The following is a 24,491-nucleotide window of genomic DNA, read 5'->3' on the forward strand; positions in this document are numbered from 1 at the left end:
TGGACATAGTCTCTGCTGCCCCAAAACACGGCTCACTCTACACATGTTCCATCGTTTATGTCATTAACGGTGGTTTCATTTTGTTTAGCTGGCGCAGTAAAAAACTGTGGGCCCTTGCGGAAAGCAAATTTTGGGCTGTGCAACTTCTGTTGCTGAAAAGGAAGCATTTTTCATCTATTTTTAAATTTCAAATTGAATCCTCCTTTCGATTTTTGAGCCGGAAGAAATACTGACGCGTTCAGGATGATTAACTTCATCGTTCCCTGGAAGAAAATCGAATATCGATTCTTCACCCAATTGTTCTGAATTTTCATAGTATGTAGTTTTAAAAACAGAGCGTAGTCCACAAAATAGGAATTTCTATCAAGGAATTTTTTTTTTGTGTGGAGGTCCAAAATCGGACATTTACCTTAAATCTTAAGGCCTATGCTCCGAAAATTCTTGGATTACCGGTTATTGGAGATATGTCCAATTTGATTCATTAATCAAAAGGAATGTATTGATATATGGACCGTTGGGGGCATATACCACATTAAAAAAGATCGATAGATGTTAGTTGACATGTGAAGGCCTGAAAGTTCCTGGAAATTCTTGGAAGTCATGGAACATGTGATGATATCATATCCAATTTGGGGCTTTGGATAGCTGTGATTATGTGATTAATGCGTGGTGTATTTTGTGGATGGATGTTGATCATGCGGAAAGTAGGAATTCATAGACAAGGCTATTGAATAACCAAACCATTAGAGTCTTGCCGACATTTCTCACCAACCCGAACGCACGGTTCATGGTTGCAAACAATCTCATTTGATTTTGCCGTGACAGCTGCTCGTGGTTGCAAACAAACCGAGTAAAAGTGTGAGTGAAATGTGCGTGTGCGTACACGCTCGCAGAAAGCCTAATGGTTTTGTATTGGGAGAACTGTTCTGGACTCTGCTAATAAAGACAAACACATGCAAAGGTTCTGATTCATTTGCTGATATATTGACATGGTACCATAGTTTTTGCAAAAACAGTTTTAAGAATTAAATTTACATTTAACGTGACCCTGTACAGTGAGAGCGAGTTGTCGATTACCGATTGTTTAAACTGTGTTGCTAGTAACACAATTTAGCATGGAGTAGTAGTAGGTGCCGGCGTGGTAGTGGTACAAGGTGTAGTAGTAGTGGTAGGAGCCGCAGTAGTGGTTGTAGTGCACGGTTCAGTGGTAGTAGTTGGCTCTGGAGTTGTGGTGGTGCATGGTTCCGTAGTTGTTGTTGGTTCCGGAGTAGTGGTAGTGCACGGTTCGGTGGTGGTGGTTGGTGCCGGAGTAGTTGTTGTGCACGGTTCGGTGGTGGTAGTTGGTGCTGGAGTAGTTGTGGTGCACGGCTCAGTAGTGGTGGTTGGTTCGGGAGTGGTAGTGGTGCATGGTGCAGTTGTGGTTGTGGGCTCCGGAGTAGTAGTGGTGCATGGCACAGTGGTGGTGGTCGGCTCCGGAGTAGTGGTTGTGCATGGTTCTGGAGTGGTGGTAGTGGCACATGGGCATTGTTCAGGACGTACACATTTTCCATCAGAACTGCGAACATATCCCTGTTTACAGAAACATCCCGCCACACAGACCGGAGCACAAACATTTCCGAATGGCTTGTCGCAAGTATTGGGACAGTTTGTTCCACAAAGTTGGTATTCCTCGTTAGGTAGTCGACAATCTGGAAATCGAGAAGATTAATATGCAAACTAAAAATGAGATTCTAATCCGGATCTTACGGCAATTTTTGCATGGGGGAGCTCCGAAAACCGAGCTGGCGCAAACGGTTGCAATAATGATGGCAAGGGCGGTGAACTTCATCTTAACTTGATTGGACTGGAACTGCACGGCACAGAACTGATGATTTGACCCTGGCTGGGTATAGTTTTTATTCAATTCTAAAACTAGGAACTGACCATCGCCAACCCAATGCACGTGCGTTTTTGCCCCGTGCTGCGCTGAATGGGTTCGCAGCGATAACGAGCGTTGCATGAGACTATTTCTCGGTAAACGCATTAATTAGACATACCCAAGCAACACCTTTCGAATGTTATGCAAACAATGTTCATTCATTGTGCCCTGGACGACCGAAGTGACACACGTGTGTCTGCTACACCTATACGATCAGTTTAGCAAAGACATGAATTTTTGACACAAATCTTTCGAGATTATGCCACCCAAAACAGAAGCATAATGCAATTCGCATAATCGTAAAAGCTGGGAAATTAACCTATGATGTTAGGTCAAAACAAGTAGCAAAGTAGGCCATCAGCTTATTTCAAACAAAAACAATGTTATGTTATTACTCATATTGTGTCTGTAACTAAACGCACTGTGCATTGCGTTATGCAAATTACAATATGCCACATAAAAAAAATAAAACAACTAGATAAATATTTAGTCTGGATTACCTTACATTGAATCAATGGCTCTACGACATTACCAGGATGCCAGAGAATATTTTCAAATTTTCACTAATAATAAATTAGTTGTTCAATAACTGGAATTCATTTCAGATGTCAACTATCAGTTGTCGTCAAGAACAATTCATTTCTCGAGGGAACTTCTGGGAAAATTCAAGGAGGAGTTCCTAAAGATATTTCCGAGAGAATTTTCAGAGCAATTTCCGAAGGAATTGTGGAGCATGATTAGTAATGAATAGGTACTCGAAAAGTTCGATGGGAGCCGTTGCAGCTGTTTTATTGAATTCGGAATATTTCAAACAAAGTTATGTTAATTTTAAAATCTAGACGATCTAGATTTCACTACCTCAACCTTTACGTCCAACCAAAATTGGTGTGGCTGTTGTTGCCTTTCTGAAATATGTTTAAAATCTTGTTTTGTATAGGACGCGAAACATGTTAAATTTAGTTGTTGTACTATGTGGCCGATATGTAAATTAATTAGTGCACCCAAAAAACAAATCTAACAATTTTTGTATAAAATCTTGTAATTCTGCAAGATTGCAAGCTAAATGTAAAAACCTAGATTAATCCACCTAATGATGATGATGGCTTTCTCGATTCAATCATTTGGTTTCGCCGTTTATGCCCGTGCAGTTATCGGCGTCAGTTGTTAAAACTATGCGTACCATGGAATGTGGGCTCGATTCCCGCCCTAATTAGGGGAAAACTTTTCGTGAAGCGGAACATTCTCCACTGGTCTACTGGGTGGTGTGTGAATGTCCTATCCGCTGTCTGTCCTGATTCTGTCTTTAGATACATCTTCTTCTTCTTATTGGCATTACATCCCCACACTGGAACAGAGCTGCCTCGCAGCTTAGTGTTCATTAAGCACTTCCACAGTTATTAACTGCGAGGTTTCTAAGCCAAGTTACCATTTTTGCATTTGTATATCATGAGGCTAGCACGATGATACTTTTATGCCCAAGGAAGTCGAGACAATATCCAATCCGAAAATTGCCTAGACCGGCACCGGGAAACCCAGCCACCCTCAGCATGGTCTTGCTTTGTAGCCGGGCGTCTTAGGGTCTGTTCACAAATTACGTAACGCTTTTGGGGGGAGGGGGGAGGTCCAACTTGCGTTAATCTTTGTTACACTAAAAGGTGGGGGAGGGGGTGAGTACTAGCAAATGTTACGCATAACGCGAATAAAAGTTTATCTTAAAGGATTTTTTAAATCACTGATTGAAGTAATTGCTAATATGTCTTAATCACGACGATGAATACGTTCCAACCTTTCCTCTTTAGTACCATACTACGCATAATTGTCCCATGCTAGTCTTTGTAGTTTTTTACTTTTTATCAGTGCATGCTATTTTGTTTTTTGGAAAACCTAAAAGACAGCGGGTTTTGTTCGAATAATTGTTACTAAATTTCGAGGCATTTGCATTCTAAGCAATATTGCATCTTAGCTCAACCACATAAACAGTCCAATTTAAAAATGATTTGTCTATCGTTATCGTTTTAGTCATTACCGAAATCAAGCACATAGCGGGACCGTTATGCGTAGAAGAACAAAGCGAATATCGTATTTCTAGATAGAACAGTCCCTCTAAACTTAAAAAACTAAATGGTCATAGTCGCAATTCTTTTTTAGTTACTTGCTGCATTCTTGATATCCTTAGTTTTAATCATGTGCCGTTTCTATTCTAACAGTTTTCAATAAATAACAAAACCCACATGCTTCAGAGAAAAAATATGGATTTAATTTTTTTCAGTTACGCGTTATATGGGGGAGGGAGGGGGTTCGGAAAATGTTACTTTTTGTTACGAGGGGGAGGGAGGGGGTCTAAAACTCGGATTTTTGCGTTACGTAATTTGTGAACAGACCCTTACCGCACAGCTAAGGAGGGCCCCTACTTTAGATACATATAAAAAAATAATTGCCTATCTTACGACTTTTTTTATTATTGTTATTATACATCAAAAGGCTTGTTACTGCCCCAATGATGTTCTGGGTTGGAAAAAATACAATACATAGTAAAAAACACAGATTGTTAAGTCAAAGTAAATCAAATTAATGTAGCTGATCAACTTGATAATTGATAAAAACAATATAAAAAAAACTCCATCGGAGAACCTCTCGGGACAAATGGAAGTCAAGCATTGGGGAAACTCGATCTTGTACGGATCTTACGCTCCTGACCCCTAATTTTACGTAAAACTATATTTTCAAAATGATGGTTCTCAGCAGTCTTGCATCGATGTGCCTTGGGCTGAAAGTCTCGCTAATAAAGACATAAAAAAAAGTCTTACATCGAAATTTGGTTCTGTTTTCTGCAAAATTCCTATAGTTCCAGGGACATTGGTCATAGTTTTGAAAATGAACATGGTTTCGGAGATATTGATGGGAGTACTGGGGTAACACGCTAACTCTCACCTACTCAGTGACTGAGTAAAATTGTATTGCTTTCTCTTTCTATCTCACGGAAATTTTACTCAATTTCCGTCAAAAGCAGGACAACTCAAAACTATATGACAAATCATATGAGTTATCTTGCTTTTGACGGAAATTGAGCAAAATTTCCGCGGGAAGAAGAGATGGCAATACAATTTTTCTCAGTCACTGAGTAGGTGAAAGTTAGAGTGAACCTTCCGTCCGGAAAAATGGATAAGCCACTACTTGATCAAGCCGGAAACACGTCTTTCGACCTATCAAACTTCATAATTTGGCAAAACAAGTTCATAGAAATGTGTTCTGAAGGTATTTGGCTCACATACTCAGTTTTTATTTCTGCAGCTCGGCAAAAATCCGCACAGCCGTGCGCCAGCAAAATAATTAACTGATATTCCGAAAAATAGCGTTTGTTTTCGGCGCTGATTCTCGGCAAATTAATTGCTGATTATCAGCAATTTAGACTGAAATCTCGGCAAAAAACATGTTTGCTGGGGCACGGCTGTGCGATTCTCGGTAAAAGTCCAACATGTCGTCTATCGTGTTCCAGCGGCAAATCATAAATTGGCTGACAGTAGCATCAGTAGCAGTGAAGTGGAAATTCATTTCAAAATTTTGATTTCCGGCTTCCGCGGTACGAAAACTTCTCTCCTCTTTGAGTGGGACTGTGGCCCTAGGAGCTGACTTACTTGGGGACGACTTTGGAACCCTGCGAGACGGCGGGCATGGCCAGCTTGATACGCACGAAGATGTCGTTTACGAGGCTGTTTATAATGCTCGACGCCTTCGATGAGACGCCCTTGATAATGTTTCTCTGAGCCTTGCTGCCGCCGCTCGTAGCAATCATTATCGCTGTTGCATTTTCCGCAGCCTTTCCACCGCTGGTGATGTCTGGTTTGGCGCTGCGATGCAATTGTCCTGCCGATTCTATCGAGAAAACCAGACTTCAGCTGGTCAGAATACGTTTGCATTGAGTCCGAGGCCCCGCCCCTTTGGGAGCCGTATCATTGGCATCGGCTTGCTTGCTCCGCCTTTCGTTCGTTTGATGCCAGTGCTTACGTACATAGCCAGGGCTTCTTCTTCTTCTTCTTCTTCTTCTTTTACTTCTTCAAAGCGCAAATTATTATCGCTTGGCGCCGGCAGCAGCGCAAGCGCTTGGCTCTCCAACTTTCTATTTGACGTAGAATTACGTCTTCCGGTAAGATAAGGGGTCATTCCAAATTTTCAAATTTGAAAACTTGAAAATCCAATTTCGATAGGTAGTGTTCAAATTCAGGGTGTCTACTCATCTGTAAAAACAAAATTCCCTGATTTTTCCAGGTTTTTTTTTTCGGGTGTTTTACATTATTTTCCAGGTAAAAACAAACGTGCCATATATAGATTTTAGCAGCAAAATAATCAATTCAAAACAGTAAATATTGCGAATAATTTTTTTAAAGAATTTTTTGGTAGCATCACATAAACAATGAAATTTGTTTTCCTTAAATATGTCACAGGAGTGTGAGAACTTTCGAGCGATCACCATCCTTAATGCCGCCTACAAAGTGATATCCCAGATCATCTTCCGTCGTCTGTCACCATTAGTGAATGAGTTCGTGGGAAGTTATCAAGCCAGCTTCGTTGGTGGCCGCTCGACAAAGGACCAGATCTTTACTGTACGGCAAATCCTTCAAAAATACCGTGAATACCAGGTCTCAACGCACCATCTGTTCGTTGATTGAAAGGCGGCATACGACAGTATAGACCGCGTAGAGCTATGGAAAATAATGGACGAGAACAGCTTCCCTGGGAAGCTTACCAGACTGATCAAAGCAACGATGGATGGTGTGCAAAACTGTGTGAAGATTTCGGGCGAACACTCCAGTTCGTTCGAATCGCGCCGGGGACTAAGACAAGGTGATGGACTTTCGTGCCTGTTGTTCAACATTGCGCTAGAAGGTGTCATGCGGAGAGCCGGGTGTAACAGCCGGGTACGATTTTCAACAGATCCAGTCAATTTATTTGTTTCGCGTATGACATGGACATTGTCGGCCGAACATTTGCAAAGATGGCAGAACTGTACACCTGCCTGAAACGTGAAGCAACAAAAGTTGGACTGGTGGTGAATGCGTCAAAGACAAAGTACATGCTTGTGGGCGGAACCGAGCGCGACAGTGCCCGCCTAGAAGCAGTGTTACGATAGACGGGGATACCTTCGAGGTGGTCGAGGAATTCGTCTACCTCGGATCCTTGCTAACGGCTGATAACAATGTTAGTCGTGAAATACGAAGGCGCATCATCTGTGGAAGTCGGGCTTACTACGGGCTCCAGAAGAAACTGCGGTCAAAAAAGATTCGCCACCGCACCAAATGTGTCATGTACAAGACGCTAATAAGACCGGTAGTCCTCTACGGACATGAAACATGGACAATGCTCGAGGAGAACTTGCAAGCACTCGGAGTATTCGAGAGACTGGTGCTTAGGACCATCTTTGGCGGTGTGCAAGAAGACGGTGTGTGGCGGCGAAGAATGAACCACGAGCTCGCCCAGCTCTACGGCGAACCCAGTATCCAGAAGGTAGCTAAAGCCAGAAGGATTTAATAGGCAGGACATGTTGCAAGAATGCTGGACAGCAACCCTGCAAAGATGGTGTTCGCTTCCGATCCGGCAGGTATGAGACGGCGTGGAGCACAGCGAGCGAGATGGGCAGACCAGGTGCAAAACGACTTGGCGAGCGTGGGGCGTATTCGAGGATGGAGAGATGCGGCCTCGAACCGTGTATTGTGGCGTCAAATTGTTGATTCAGTGTTATCTGTTTAGATGTTGACTAAATAAATGAAATGAAATGTCACAGGAACATTATTCCCAGAAAAGTTAGATAACTGAAATACCTATCTGCAGAAAAAATTTCATCGATTTCTGAGATGAAGTTTTTTTGTAATATCGATTTTAATTTTCAAAACTTTTTTTTTTAGTGTAGAAATCAGTTTTTTATTTATTGGATATTTTTCCAAAACACTTCAGAGTTACATCGATTTTTAAAAAATCTATGAAAAAAAATTAGTTCCTCATCAAATGTTACTCTTGACAATTTAAAAAAAAAAACAAGTATGCAGAGTGGCTTAGAAATACCATATCTTTATGCCCACCAAGTTTCATTCGATTCTGAGATGGTGCTGCCAGCCCCATACAAGGGTTGGCGCGAAATTCGTCTTTAAATATATGAGTATACTCATATGATACCAGTAGGTATCGATACTTTTAATTCGATATTTAGCGGTATCGATACTTTTATATCGTTTCATCCCTAGCTAGTAAAGTTAGCTCGATGTCTCCGAAGTCGCGAACTCTATGTAGCAATTTGAAAATTAAATTGGCGCAATTGCTAAATAATGGGTTAATTGTTGCAGAAGGTTTCTTGTTCAAGAAAAAAACTTAATCTCGTTCATTTCGCTTGCATAACGGCTGGAATCTAGCAGTTTTGCGAGTTTTATGAATTTCTATTATTGTGAAAAATTTCTTCGCAGTACAAAAAACACGTGCTATCCAAGCCAAATTTTCAAAAAATATCAAAGTAGCTTTTTTCTGCAGGTATGTTTTTCTTAGGCGTTGCGTCTAAAAATAAGCGGGGAATAGATAGATTTTCTTATGCGCGGTACAATATAGAGTTTGAGTAAAGTTCAGTTTGCAAATTTGTTCGTTCTTTAGATTTTATTCTGTTTTCGTCGACTCTCGAAAATTTCAATTTTCAAAGTGTATTGTACCAAAAAAGATATTTTTTTAGTCGAACTACTCGTTATCTCTTAAATGCTAATTCTAGACATACATTTGAAAAGGGCGTAACAGCCAAAATTCATTCCTTCTGATTCTTCGTCTACGTATATAGTGTGCCCTTTATTTGGCACGGGCTGGATTTTTCGGAGTCGACCAGGAGTCGACGAAAAGGGTTTGCGGCATTTCCGCCCTTTGATCGTTTGGAAGAGTTTTTGTAGAGTCCGTACCCCCTTCGGGGTAGTGGAACGGAATGTGGTGAAGTTTCGTCGAAAAGTGAAGCGTAAAGTGAACCGTCGATCGCTAATTAATCGACGGTGGTCCAAAACGTTTCAAAACCCTACGGACCGTTCGGAGAGCTCGGTGCGTGTAATACGTCGCCAATTGCATACCACAGTGCCGGATTGGAACCGAAGGCGAGGGTTCATTTCATCACAAGCGATCATAGCCGTAAAAAGCGAAGCCGTGCGGAGGTACGTTGGCCCTTGTTCGCAGGGGAAGATCAACCCGGGAAGCGCGACATCCGATGTCGCAGCTCTCTCGAGGCCTTCCGTCCAGCTGCCGCCCACTTCGCAACTTTAGTTCGGCCATATTTTCGCGGACTCACCAGCTGCGCGCCATCCTGCAGCTAAGCGATTCATCTGTCGCCGCCATCGCCTCGAACAGGTTCGACACCAACGTTCCGCAAGTCGCAGGTCGACGAAGAAGAAAACCTGCGCAGGTATGTGACTAGTGTGTAGACATGGCCATGATGAAACGTTTCCATTTTCATATCAACCCAAATATGTGTTCAATCCGAAGCAAATAAACCCCATGAATTTTTAAGAAAGAAGATCGAGTAGTTTCGTTTTAGTTCCTTTTGTTGAAGCAATCGCTGTAAGATCGCTCTGTTTGCTTTGCGTTCCGTCATCTACTCGATTATTCATCTTGCATAATTTCTGCCGGGGGTTGTGGTAGCGGGGAAAACACTTGACGCAAAGCGTAATTTTAGGTTTCAGCCAGCGACCGTTTGGGTGACCCCTGAGGAGAGAAGTCGAGAATTAGTCGGGCAAAACAACTCGACCAGTAGGGTCGGTGTACCAGTTGTCGCCATACATAAGAACAACTATTTAAAAAAAAATTAAAAGGCATGTGGGTGGACTTCATATATCAAGCGAAAGGTTTTACTTCCTGCTCCTTAGAACAGCTGTGAAAACCACAATAAAATTTGTTATTATCCTCAAAATTGATTAATCCATAATAGGAACGCATGCACCAGTTGTGGCACTATTCTTAATTTTGGTTCCTTATTTGGCAAATCCCATTGTTTTCTTATGGGACTGGCCAAATTGAGACCACTAGACAACTGGTGCAAGGGACGTTAAAAATTAAGCAAAATCAATTTTTACAATTATGTTTTGCTTGTTTTGGAGGAGATCAAAGGTGTTATCGTATCATATGAATATGCTTTATCGATATGAACTTGGATTGCGATGATTTGATTGGCCAATTTTCATATAAAGCACTAGTGCGACAACTGGTGCTATAGCCACAACTGGTACATCTGGCCTATATATTTTAATACTAAATAAAACAACCTATATATGCTCAATCACAAATTATATAACGCAAAAACAAAACACATAATTGAACTCCCTCTTTGATTTTTTGGTAACCTTTCCTTTATACTCACCACCCCCATCTTTAACGCATAATGTCTTACTAAAATTTCACAAAAATGATAAATTGGTATTAGTTTTCTGCATAGTACATAATCATACTTTAAACTTTGAATTTAATTATTATATACGTTTTTATATTATTTTATCATAAACGTTACCCGTAACAGAACTTAACAAACTCATCCATCCGCTGGACAAACCATAACACTTTGAAACGTAATATTGTGTACCCACCCACGTCTTGATGCATTATGTTATTTGTGAATGAGCCCTATGGTTTAGGAATACATGGTTTTGTGAGGGTTCGGGTCCATGACTCCTCCCTCAAATCTGGCCCTATATGTAGGTGAAACAACTCTTGACTATCATGTAGAAGTAGCATCTCTTAAGCTTCTGTTGTTTACGATTTGTGCTGGTCACGTTTTTGCAAATGCTGAGGATAACAAAGGATGATTAGTTAATCGTTTGAGACTCACTTAGTCCTGAACCACTCACGTAGTCTCGCCCTTGCTGGGAACGACATATTCACTTTCAATTTGAATGTGTTGTACTTTTGCAATGGCGCAAGTCCCCGAAGGTGTGTCATAAGTGTTAAGGAAAATATGACAATAAGATCTAGGATCATGATGAGGAATTTTATCAATCCAGGATACTCTTGGGTAGAGTGTTTTCTTATCGCCTCCCATCATGTACATGGTATGATTATTTGTCAAGGTAACGTACCTGTCTAAGCATTACAACTATGATTAATATTAAAGTTGCACTTTGGCAACATTGCGGCTACTTTGGCGAAATGTGTGGTAAAAATTTCCGGTGTAACGTTTGCCGAAATCTCTGTATAATTTTTTTAGCAAGATTTGTCGAAATTGATTTCTTAAGATGGGTACGAAGAATGCAATGCTATGCTAGTATATCAGAACATGAATGTAGACTGATGCACATATTCATTCCATAGGCAGTTGATCCAAAATTCCACTTGCGCGTGGCGCCAGCTTCACCCAAGTAATTGATACAATCGATCCAGTAGCGGTTGTTTTAGTTTTGAGGTGCTGTAGTTTTTCCTTCCTTGATAATGTCCTCGCAAAACTACGCACGTGTGCATGAAGCCGTTTATTTTGGATAACGGTCGGGAACGTATAAAAACTTTTCCTATCGCTCAACCGTTGTCAGTTGTCTTCAATATGAAATTGGTAGTCGTTTTAGTTTTTGTGGCAGTTGCTGCTGTGGGCGCCCGTGTTATCCCTCCCTGTCAGCGTGAGTGCGATTAGTTACAGTGATGGCGGGGAAGATATTATTGCTACAATTAAAACTTGAGGCATCGAAGATGCGAAGATTTTATGTGTGGGGCATAGTAAAGGATTTAATGTGATGTGCTAATAGTGTTATTAGTTTTGGTATACAATCGTACTGCGTGTGTAAAAAATGCTGATTACTGGGTCTATCTAAGACTTACATAGAGCTTCATCAAGCCACCACATGAAATACCACCACAACTAAATTGGCAGAAAAGAAGATTAAAATGACAAACATTTTCCTGTTTAGTGAACGAAACATGATCGCATGATTATTTTTTTTTAATTTATCCTGTTGTAGCCGACAAGCAGTTTCTATGTTTGAGGACGCGTTGCAGAGCTCGTCAAACCACTTTGTAAACTAGTTTGTTAGAAATGACATAAACATTCATCTGTCGAAGTGGGCTTCGTATCCGTGCAATTAGCGATGTTAGTCAATTAGTCGACAAGACGCATGTGCCGTGGAGTGTGGGTTCGTTTCCCGCCCTGGTACGGAGAAAACTTTTCCCAAAGCGGGAAATTATCCACTGGGGCCACTGGGTATTGTGTAAATATCCTGACCGTCGTCGAATGCTAGAAGTTAAGTATTCAGTCTGTGCGACCTCTGATCGAAGACGGTGAAGCTGTCTGTCAATGTCCACGTAGCGTTGAAATAACGCAGGGGTACATCGGCGCGGGGACGCTGCGTTACCAATTTTTCCCTATGCACACATGGTCGTTTTTTCAACGCGTGCACTCTGCGTCGAGTAGAAGCTACGTGGGAATCTAGCCTTATAAAAAACTATTGGGCTTATGAGCGTTTTGTGAATTCGATCTGACCCAAGTAACCAAAAGTTCCTTTAAGGACAATCCTCATGGAATCCAGAACTGAACGCACTCGCATATTCAAGGGCGCCCCATTCAAAATGGAAGCCATATACAACTGTCATTTCAAATATTTCACACATGCTAAAATAATAAAAATTACAGTTGTGCGTTGCTTCCGCATTGAGTTTTGTGCCTATTGAAACCGCGAGTACATTTAGTTTTGGATTCCGTGAAGATTGCCTTTAAGGACACTCCTGACGGAATCCAATTTTCAAAGTACTCGCGTTTTCAAGGGCACACCATTCGATACGGAAGCAACGCACAACTGTCATTTTTATTGTTTCAGCTTTGCTGCGTCGCAGCATGCGTGAAAAATAAGAATGACAGTTGTGCGTTACTTCCGTGTCAAATGGTGTGCCCCTGAAAACGCGAGTACTTTGAAACTTGGATTCCGTCAGGAGTGCCCTTTAAAGTACGTTTTTCGATTAATCAGCTCAGTCAATCTGATTAAGCGAAAAACGAATTTTTAAAGAAACTTTTGGTTACTTGGGGGTCGCCTTGTGGCAGGCGGGTGCTAAGCTGTCAAATTTTTGTTGCCACCAATCGAGCGAATGCCGACGGCACTAACACCAAGCCGTAGTCTATGAAAAATAAACACTGCAGTGAGTGAGAATGTTCTGAAACGCACAAAGTTTGGATAATGCAAGAAACAACTGTTTCTGCTCACCACAGAGTTTCTTCTACCAACATAATTATTTATCTGCATATTTCGCGTAAGGAATAAAGTGAAAACACTACATATTTACGGGTTTGGTGTATTTTTGTTCGTTGCGATCTTTAATTTAGTATGTGCTTCCGACACCACTCTCTCTTGTAAAAACGGTAAGCAATACAAATTTTTACAAATACCACCACAATTTATAATGGTATATGAGCATTTTGACATTGGAGTATAAATTTATGCGCCAAAAAAGAGGGTACTGTCATACTTGCCAAACTCCATATGAAAAAAAATCCGTTGTCCCCCCTCTGCCTTGTGGAGTCCAAAGTACGTATGATTTCCTGCTACGATGTGTCTCCGTCAGGGTTTGCAGAAAACGCTTTCAATAGATAACGAACAACGATAAAAGAGAGGCAAAAACTGTTCCGAATCATAACAAGCCATGATAACAAATTTATCAAACTTGTATACAAGTGCGAACAAACAGAATCGGATAGGAAGCCCCTACCGAAAAATGGTGATTCTCGCTTTGTTTTCGCTCATTTCTGGTTGGTTACTGAACAGCTGTGTAGAACAAGTTGAAATGCATCATCAGAGCTAGTGCTCCCCGCATTTGGAGCTTTCTAAAAGAAATTTATCATGGGGTATAGCATCCCGAATCAGTTCTCTATCATGACAGCTTGCGAAAAAAGTCTCTCGCGGTATGCTACATATCGTATATGTATACAGAGATGATAAGTGAGAGACTTGTTCATTCTCTTTAGGATTCAATCCTTGGTCTCCGTATTTATCTGCTAGTGGCTTAACATTTTGTTATATGCCGGCAAAAGCAAAAATGTTATTTCACGAAGTACAGTCGGGATTCGCTGGTTGGGATCTTAATACTTGGGTCACTTTTTAGTTGGGCCTCCGCTGGTTGGGCCATGGCCCAACTAAAAAGCAATCGTACGTCAAAATTCAATGTAAACACGGAAAACGGGATTGGGCGTCACTGGACATCATTTGTGATGTTCAAGTCGAAATATACGTGTTCAAATGGCTGTCAGTTGGCCCAACTAAAAAACCGAATTCGTTAGTTGGGCCGAGGTCGTGGCCCAACCAGCGAACCGCGACTGTATGTTACGAAACAACAACGATTGCATTTGTGCAGAAGTCAGGGATTGAATTCAATAGAGAATGAAAAATTCTCTCATTTATCATCTCTGTATACATTTACGATATGTGGCATACCGTGAGAGACTTTTTACGTAAGCTGTCATGATAAAGAATTGATTTGGAAGACTATACATGATGAATTTCTTTAAAAAAGCTACAAATACGGGAAGCACTGGTTCTGATTATGCATTTCAACTTGTTCTACAGCAGGCCTGCCCAACCTTTTCAAGTCACGGGTTAATTCTCAATGTAAATGTTCAAGTCATTGAGATGTTTAGTAATACCTACCAGAAAACTAAGTCACTCGCCCATTCGGGATCATTCAGTCAGGCATCGGTTTTTCTTTATCTTGTAATAATAGTACGATTTCGTTTCGAAGAGATTAAAATCTCTCAAGCCTGGTACCACGGCCTAGTCAACGAACTTCGCAATAATACAGCAACTCTCCGTATACTGCTTCCATTTCCGTCAACATCATTTAGAATTGGTGGTTGTGGGTCACTCGCGATGACAAAGTTTATTGGCTTAATGTCTAGCGTTAGTTCTTCAAGAATATTGATCGTTTTCGCACAAAGGTTTTATTGGTGAGTAATGCAATGTACGGGGAAATACACAAAAAAACTTCTCGAGCCACAAAGAGGCTCGGAAGCCTCCTTTCAAGAGGCTCGGAAGCCTCCTTTCAAGAGGCTCGGAAGCCTCCTTTCAAGAGGCTCGGAAGCCTCCTTCCAAGAGGCTCGGAAGCCTCCTTTCAAGAGGCTCGGAAGCATCCTTTCAAGAGGCTCGGAAGCCTCCTTCCAAGAAGCCTCCTTTCAAGAGGCACTGAAGCTTCCTTTCAAGAGGCTCTGAAGCCTCCTTTCAAGAGGCTCTGAAGCCTCCTTTCAAGAGGCTCGGAAGCCTCCTTTCAAGAGGCTCGGAAGCCTCCTTTCAAGAGGCTCGGAAGCCTCCTTTCAAGAGGCTCGGAAGCCTCCTTTCAAGAGGCTCGGAAGCCTCCTTTCAAGAGTCTCAGAAGCCTCCTTTCAAGAGGCTCGGAAGCCTCCTTTCAAGAGGCTCGGAAGCATCCTTTCAAGAGGCTGGGAAGCCTCCTTTCAAGAGGCTCTGAAGCCTCCTCTCAAGAGGCTCAGAAGCCTCCTTTAAAGAGGCTCAGAGCCTCCTTTCAAGAGGCTCAGAAGCCTCCTTCAAGAGGCTCAGAAGCCTCCTTTCAAGAGGCTCAGAGCCTCCTTTCAAGAGGCTCAGAAGCCTCCTTTCAAGAGGCTCAGGCCTCCTTTCAAGAGGCTCAGAAGCCTCCTTTCAAGAGGCTCAGAAGCCTCCTCTCAAGAGGCTCAAGCCTCCTTTCAAGAGGCTCAGGCCTCCTTTCAAGAGGCCTCAGAGCCTCCTTTCAAGAGGCTCAAGCCTCCTTTCAAGAGGCTCAGAAGCCTCCTTTCAAGAGGCTCGGAAGCCTCCTTTCAAGAGGCTCAGAAGCCTCCTTTCAAGAGGCTCAGAAGCCTCCTTTCGAGAGGCTCAGAGCCTCCTTTCAAGAGGCTCAGAATCCTCCTTTCAAGAGGCTCAGGAAGCCTCCTTTTAAGAGACTGAGAAGCCTCCTTTCAAGTGGCTCAAATGGCGCGGAAGCCTACTATCAAGAGGTTCAGAAGCCTCCTTTCAAGAGGCTCAGAAACCTCCTTTCAAGAGGCTCAGAAACCTTCTTTCAAGAGGCTCAGGAAGCCTCCTTTCAAGAGGCTCAGGCCTCCTTTCAAGAGGCTCAGGCCTCCTTTCAAGAGGCTCGGAGAGCCTCCTTTCAAGAGGCTCAGAAGCCTCCTTTCAAGAGGCTCAGAAGCCTCCTTTCAAGAGGCTCAGAAGCCTCCTTTCAAGAGGCTCAGGCCTCCTTTCAAGAGGCTCAGAGCCTCCTTTCAAGAGGCTCAGAAGCCTCCTTTCAAGAGGCTCAGAAGCCTCCTTTCAAGAGGCTCAGGCCTCCTTTCAAGAGGCTCAGAAGCCTCCTTTCAAGAGGCTCAGAGCCTCCTTTCAAGAGGCTCAGAAGCCTCCTTTCAAGAGGCCTCGAAGCCCCATTTCAAGAGGCTCAGAAGCCTCCTTTCAAGAGGCTCAGAAGCCTCCTTTCAAGAGGCTCAGAAGCCTCCTTTCAAGAGGCTCAAGCCTCCTTTCAAGAGGCTCAGGAAGCCTCCTTTCAAGAGGCCTCAGAGCCTCCTTTCAAGAGGCTCAGGCCTCCTTTCTAGAGGCTCAGAAGCCTCCTTTCTAGAAGGCTCCAGAAGCCTCCTTTCAAAGGCTCAGAAGCCTCCTTTCAAGAGGCTCAGAGCCTCCTTTCAAGAGGCTCAGAAGCCTCCTTTCAAGAGGCTCAGGCCTCCTTTCAAGAGGCTCAGAAGCCTCCTTTCAAGAGCTCAGTAGCCTCCTTTCAAGAGGCTCAGAAGCCTCCTTTCAAGAGGCCTCAGGCCTCCTTTCAAGAGGCCCAGGCCTCCTTTCAAGAGGCTCAGAAGCCTCCTTTCAAGAGGCCTCAGAAGCCTCCTTTCAAGAGGCTCAGAAGCCTCCTTTCAAGAGGCTCAGGAAGCCTCCTTTCAAGAGGCTCAGAAGCCTCCTTTCAAGAGGCTCAGAAGCCTCCTTTCAAGAGGCTCCGAAGCCTCCTTTCAAGAGGCTCAGAAGCCTCCTTTCAAGAGGCTCAGGAAGCCTTCTTTCAAGAGGCTCAGAAGCCTCCTTTCACGAGGTTCGGACGCTTCCTTTCCAGTGGCTCGGAATCCTCCTTACAAGAGGCTCGGAAGCCTCTTCTCAAGAGGCTTGGAAGACTCTTCTCAAGAGGCTTGGAAGCCTCCTTTCAAGAGGCTCGACAGCCTCCTTTCAAGAGGCTCGGCAGCCTCCTTTCAAGAGTCTCGGCAGCCTCCTTTCAAGAGGCTCGGCAGCCTCCTTTCAAGAGGCTCGGCAGCCTCCTTTCAAGAGGCTCGGCAGCCTCCTTTCAAGAGGCTCGGCAGCCTCCTTGCAAGAGGCCTGGAAGCCTCCTTTCAAGAGGCGGCTCGGCAGCCTCCTTCCAAGAGGCGGCTCGGCAGCCTCCTTTCAAGAGGCGGCTCGGCAGCCTCCTTTCAAGAGGCGGCTCAGCAGCCTCCTTTCAAGAGGCTCGGCAGCCTCCTTTCAAGAGGCTCGGCAGCCTCCCTTCAAGAGGCTCGGCAGCCTCCTTTCAAGAGGCTCGGCAGCTTCCTTTCAAGAGGCTCGGCAGCCTCCTTTCAAGAGGCTCGGCAGCCTCCTTTCAAGAGGCTCGGCAGCCTCCTTTCAAGAGGCTCGGCAGCCTCCTTTCAAGAGGCTCGGCAGCCTCCTTTCAAGAGGCTCGGCAGCCTCCTTTCAAGAGGCTCGGAAGGCTCTTTTTAAGAGATTTGAAAGCCTCGTTTCAAAAGGAAGCCTCTAAAGCGTTCTTGCTAAATACTTAAAAGCCTACTTTCAAGAGATTTGGAAGTGGGGGAATTAAATGGGATAGTACGAACTCTTCTTATGACAAGTGAAGACATTCCACCGCAAGCTCAAAATAATGTTCTTATTAAAATAACGTTCCTATCTATAATGTTTGAGCCTGAGGTTAATTTGGCGGGGTGTTTCCCATCTTTAACGTGAAGCACATGAGTAATTCTCGCTAAGACCGGGCCACGAGGTTCTTAAAAATGCCTATATTTATATTCATTCGAAAGCTTTCGGCGAGTATATTAAGGATCCGAGTTAAATTCTTCAGAAAGTTATATAACGGAGCCTTATTCAAGTTATTGTATTAAATAATTCAAGAATTTTGGACACAATGCGCAATATAAGCTATGTATTAGTATTAACGCATTTGCTCAAAAGTACACGCGGCGCTCCTTAGAAGAAACGACGCATAACGCTTTTTGCTGCCCGTATACTCGATTCTTATGGGGAGATAACATTGCGGCGTTTCCTAGAGTGCGGTTGTTCCTTTCGAATGGGAAACGCCGCGTGGAATCTTGTGCAAATGCGCTTTTGGAAACGTTATAACAGCCGCGCGGTGTATCGTATTGACAGCACCCTACAATATTTAAAATCGGTGGTTGCCAACAAGGCGGAAAAATAGTTTTCATAGAGAAATCCAAGATGGCGGCCAAATACAAAATGGCTCTTATTCATCGATACGCTCATGAGTACCACTGGGTTTGATATTGAAAAAAACTTTGGTATGTCGTAGGATTTGAATTAGAACCTGAATTCCAATTAAGTGGAGAATAATAAGTCCATCGAAGATGTTATTTCCTCAACACGTAAAGATGTCGACTGTGTGTCGGGCGAACCAAATAACGCTAACATATCTTTGCAGAATCTCAAATGGTCGGGGTTCAGCCAAAACACACCAAGCGCCAACGAAAAATTATCGATTTTTTTGCCCAAACTTTCGTTTAGCAGATTTAGTTGATCGCAAATCGTATAGGATATCCCTCAACCCCATAGCTGAGGATATCCTTCAGCAAATGTACACTTGAATTGATATGAAACTATTTCCGTTGTCCTTTTACGAACAAAATATCACAAGTCAGTCGAAAAGCCGCTTGGTGCGGTTTGCCTGAACCCCGACCAAATGACAAACCACTAAGTTAAACATGTAAGGACTACATATATTGCTGTTCTTCTCTCCGTGTTTTAACTCATCCTTTATGTGAAATGAAAGTTATAATTACATATTTTCATTTACCAAATTTGTAATAATTTTCAATGGCGAAGTAAATTCAATGACAAATATATAATATTTATTGTTTTGCAGAATGTAAGGACCCCAACGAAGTGTACTTAAGATGCGGATGTGAACAAAATTGTCATAACGAACCGGTTGACCACAAGTGCGTAAAAAAATGCAGAGGAGGATGCTACTGTAAGGAAGGATACGTCCGTAATCTGGTTGATGGAACTTGTGTGAAGCCATGCTTATGTCCTAAGAAGTGTAGAAGAACGACTACCCCTGCACCTTGCACAACCACTCCTGAGCCGTGTACAACGACCACGACCACGGAAGCACCATGTACAACAACCACCACCACCCCGGAACCGTGCACAACGACGACCACTACGGAAGCACCTTGTACGACTACGACCACTACTCCAGAGCCGTGTACAACAACGACGACTACGGAAGCACCATGCACAACTACCACAACCACTCCTGAGCCGTGTACAACGACGACTACCACAGAAGCACCTTGTACAACAACCACCACAACCCCAGAGCCTTGTACAACGACAACCACTACGGAAGCACCATGCACAACCACCACAACCACTCCGGAGCCGTGTACAACTACAACCACTACGGAAGCACCATGTACAACCACCACCACTACTACAGAGCCATGTACTACAACTACAACAACACCCGAGCCATGCACCACCACAACTACGACTGAGGCACCTTGTACTACGACTACCACTACTACTCCGTGCCCTACGACTACCACTACGACCCCCTGCCCAACAACTACTACTACCACTACTGAGCCTTGCACTACAACGACAACGACAGAAGCACCGTGTACTACGACCACCACACCTAAGCCATGTACGACTACTACACCAAAGCCATGCACTACCAAGTTCCCATGCGCTTGTCCACGACTGCACTAAAAAGACAACTCGTTATGATTCTGGAAAATAAAGATCTTGATGTTCTCTGACAGTACAGTATATGCGTTTTCGATAACGATAAGTCCCGCAATCAGGTGTTTCTGCTGATTTACCTCGAACAGCGGTGAGTCATTTCTTGAAGAGTGTTACCAGGGAATGTTTAGTAGTTGTAGTACGTTTTCTACAAAACTCTTTTGAAATACAATCGCTGACTATTGGTCTTGATCCGATGAAAGGCATGAAGAGAGAAACGTTGAATAAGTAATGGGAAATACGATGAGAGGCTTCATACTTCTCACTGCAAGAGGTGACACGCCTCACTAGTTACTCAGCTCTCATTGCGAATGGGCAGATGGCGGCAGCTTAAACTTTGTCTGATCATAGTTCAAACTTATATCTTTGATATCGGGGAGAAAAAAAGTGGAGACATGTGGAGCTTTTTGTCTGTTATTATTCCAAATCTGGTATTAATATGCATTGAAAATCAACATATTACAGAAATTCCGAATGAAACGGATTTACGATATCTCCGAATTCTGCAATATTTGGTAGAATCGTCCCTTTCCGAAAATTATTAGACTTGTATTTTTTGTTCCGTCACTCAGCGTGATCTAAAATATCGATGAATTTGAAAAATAATTTCTTTTAGCATTTTTCGAAATCATATTCAGTCAAGAAATATATTCTCTCAATTCTACACATTATTTTGAAAAAAAAAAAGATGTTGAGCAATCCGTTTTGAAAATCCATTTTTTGAGAGATACATTTTTGAGTTATTGATAACAAACACCGATAAACATTTTTAAAGAAAAAAAAATGTTACTTAGGTCCTTTTGAAAAGTTAAGCGAGATTTCATATATCACACGAATGTGGAGACGCATGGTTGCCCATTCGGTGAAAATACTATCTCCAGAATGGAAATAATATGTGAAGTTGGAAGATTAAATTTCATGGCTATTGATTGAAAATCGGACTAGTATTTCAAAAGTTAGGCTAAATTACTGTTTTTTTTTGGAAAAAAACGTTGAAAGCATTGGAGAAAAAGCTGATAGGAAATGCTGCGTTGATGCAGCGAGTTCACGAGCAATTATGCGACTACGAGCGGAAGGGCTATATACGCAAAGTCAGCCAGTCAGAAGCGACCTCCATCGATCCTCGGAGGACTTGGTTTCTACCTTTAGGAATCGTCATCAATCCGAAGAAACCAGCGAAAATTCGGTTGATATGGGATGCTGCGGCAAAAGCTGGAGCAGTTTCCTTCAACTCATACTTGCTGAAAGTGCCAAAACTACTCACACGTCTGCCAAAAGTTCTCTGTGGTTTCCGTTTGTTTCCCGTGGCAGTTTCAGGCGACATCAGGGAGATGTTTCTTTAAATAAAACTGAAAGATAGCGACAGGAACACCCACATGTTCATATTTCTTCCAAAATCCGATATGCCGCCCCAAATCTACGCTATTGAAGTCACCATGTTCAAGCCCACGTGGTCTCCGTCTACGCCCAGCAGTACGCACTACAGTATTCTCGGGCGGCGGCAGCAATTATCAACCACCACAATGTGGACGACTACCTGGACAGTTGACGAAGCTACACAGGTGGTTAACGAAGTCAAAATTGTCCATTCAGGAGGTGGATTCGTGATACGCAACTTTCTGTCTAATGTAGGCGAAGTACTGAGGAGAACTGGGGAGATCGAACCAGATTCATCCGAAGATTTTGCTCTTGTGCATGCAGAAACTACCGAATCAGTGCTCACAGCCGAAGACCTTTTCACGTACAGTTTCGCTATGCGCGACGACATACTGCCTATTCTCGTTGAAGATCACATCTCGAAGCGCGAAGTCCTGAAAGTGGTCATGAGCCTTTTTGATCCCTTAGGATTCCTGTCTTTCTTCTTAGTCCACGAAGTATTGATGCAGGACATTTGGGCATCTGGAATCGGTTGGGATGAACAAATCGGCGAGCAGCTCTACTCCCGTTAGCGTCTATGGACCAACTACTTTCCGCAGTTGAGTTCTCTGCGGATCCATCGTTGCTATTTTCGTGCTCCATTTCCTACCAACTTTGGCAGAGTAGAAATCCACGTTCTCGTCGATGCAAGTGATTCCGCGTACGCCTGCGTTGCATATTACCGCCTCGAAACGGAGAAGGGAATTCATGTAGCACTGGTTTGCTCAAAAAACAAGGTAGCGCCACTCAAGGTACTATCCATTCCTCGCCTGGAGTTGAAAGCAGCGGTCTTGGGAGTTCGGATGCTGGAGTCCGTGTATGGTTATCACACCTATCCTATTCGTCGACGCTTCCTCTGGAGCGATTCAAGTACCGTGCTGGCATGGATTCGGTCTGAACATCGCCGGTACATTAAATTCGTCGCTGTACCTATTGGAGAGATCCTTACAAAGACAAATGTCCGCGAATGGAGATGGGTTCTCTTCGGTTTAAAAACAAAAGATCTCGCCAGTAAGTGGAAGAATGGACCAGATTTCTCGCCGACGAACCGTCGTTTCTTCACCAGCCGGAGGACTACTGGCCTCAGCAAGTGCAAACAATAACCACCAGCGAACAACTGAAAGCTATCCACACCCATTCTACGGTTGCATCTAATCAACCCTTCGCGTTTCAGTCAATGGTTCCGTCAACAACGAACGATGGCGTTCGTAATCAGATTCATTCACCTTGGTCGAAAAGGTCACTAAAAACTGCATGGTATGCCAAGTTAAGAAAGCAGCGAAAAATCTCACCTAACTTTTCAAAAGGACCTAAGTAACATTTTTGTCATGAATTAATTTGGGTACTGCAATCAAAAGTTTTCAGGTTAAGCCATGGGTTGTTCTCTTCACCTGCCTCAAGATTCACGCTGTGCATTTAGAGGAGGTGTACAACCTACCTCTGAGTTCTGCTCATGTCAGTACCCCGTTTCATTGCGCGACGCGGATACCCAGTCGAGTTCTATTCAGATAACGGGACATCTTTCAAAGGCGCTAGCAAGGAACTGAAGAGAGAAGAGATCACAAGACGAAACATTACTCTTGCCAATACGTTCACCACCGCAAAGACTCGATGGCATTTTATACCACCGGCCGCCCTCCATATGGGGGGGGGGGTGCTTGGGAGCGCCTTGTACGATATGTGAAGAAGCTATGGGATCGGTAGCAGAGGTCTAGCGTACACCAGATGACGAAGTTTTTGAGACGGTTCTACTTGAAGCCGAGGCCCTAATCAATTCATGGCAGCTGGAGGCTTGCACAGTCCATAGTTCAGCGGTGTTGGACAAGATGGATCAAAGAGTACCTGCCAGTAATCACGCGAAAGTTAAAGTGGTTCGACGAGGTGCGAGACATTGAAGTGGGAGATTCGGTGTTGGTTGTCGGTGGAAAGACGAAGGACCAGTGAATACGTGGGCGGGTAGAGATGGTGATTTCTGGACGGGACGGAAGAGTACGGCAGGCAGTGGTCAGAACAGCATCTGGAGTGCTCAGACGGCCAGCAGTGAAGTTGGCAGTACTTGACGTTCTGGATAGCAGTGAACCAAGCGGAGACGTCGAAGAGCGACGTGAGCACAACTAAGGTTCACGGGAGGGGGGATGTCACGTCACCCCCTGCCAATAGTCACTGTAGCGAATTTAGGCTGTGGTCATCACAATGGGCTTCGACCAATTTATCTGTAATACAGAGCAAACCGAACCATTCTTTCGAAGTTCCAAGCATTCTAAGCGGTTTCCTTGGCTTCAAGTAAATTTTTTATGGTTTTTGTCAATTCTGAAATTTGTGTAAAATTAATAGGTTTTCTAAATTCTAACGTTCTAACGTTCAGTAATCGCTTCTGATCACTTTTAAATATTTATTTGTAGCGAATGAATTTGCACATTGAGAAGGAAATGTGTCATTGAATTGATTCAAGAAGAAGACATTGAAAACATCCTCCAAACACTAAATTCTGCCAGTGTGTAAATAAAATTGTGGAATAAAAACAAATTCCCTTCTCACTTCATTTGATTATTATCTCGGTTTTTTAAACTTTTCATATATGTGAGGTCAGCTTGGTGTTCCGTTTGAACCGAAAGACACAAACAAAAATAAATAAAATCAGCGGCCTGCCTAACGAAATTCCATACACATTTACTAAGCGAATTAGGTCTTCGATTTATTGAGCTCCGAAATTCCGTGTTAGAATACTGGAGTTAGGCTGCTTACCCGGTCCAAAATGTCGATTTAATTCGATTCCCAGTGTATCGGCACGTACCATCAACTACGAATTAAACAATCTAGGGCGCTAAAAAAATGTTTATCTTTGCGGTACCTTTACGCATGATCATTTTGTTAGTGGGTACCAAATAGCTTATACTGCACTTTTTTTACGCACTGCTCAATGATGAAAGCTCAAACGGTTCTAGTTGCCATACTGATGTTTGTCAATTCTATTATAGCGAATGATACATTCAATTGTAAGTACCTACATATTTATGAACCGTTTTATTGTTGCTCAAACTCAAAATCTCTTTTATTTTGCCTTCGCAGTATGCCTCGGTCGCAATGAAGTGTTTCAAAAGTGTGGAACTGCATGCCAGAAAACATGCAACACCCATGAACTCGATCCACGTTGCACCGAAAAGTGCGTACCGGGATGTTTCTGCGAGGAAGGGTTCGTACGGAGCAAC

General features: G+C 43.2%; 1 protein-coding gene across 1 annotated transcript in view; it reads right to left on the minus strand.

The window, feature by feature from the left end:
* Positions 1–982: 982 nt before the first annotated feature.
* LOC134209206 (mucin-5AC-like) overlaps positions 983–24,491 on the minus strand; it is a 114,689-nt gene continuing 91,180 nt past the window's right edge. The window contains exons 11-13 of the mRNA XM_062685198.1: positions 5,554–5,791; positions 1,747–2,003; positions 983–1,688 (exon numbers count right to left, since the gene is read on the minus strand). Coding sequence (XP_062541182.1) covers positions 1,111–1,688; positions 1,747–2,003; positions 5,554–5,791 — 1,073 coding nt within the window. The 3' untranslated portion in view covers positions 983–1,110. The remainder of the gene's footprint in view (positions 1,689–1,746; positions 2,004–5,553; positions 5,792–24,491) is intronic.

Source organism: Armigeres subalbatus, chromosome 2 (assembly GCF_024139115.2).
Source record: "Armigeres subalbatus isolate Guangzhou_Male chromosome 2, GZ_Asu_2, whole genome shotgun sequence".
NCBI lineage: Eukaryota > Metazoa > Arthropoda > Insecta > Diptera > Culicidae > Armigeres > Armigeres subalbatus.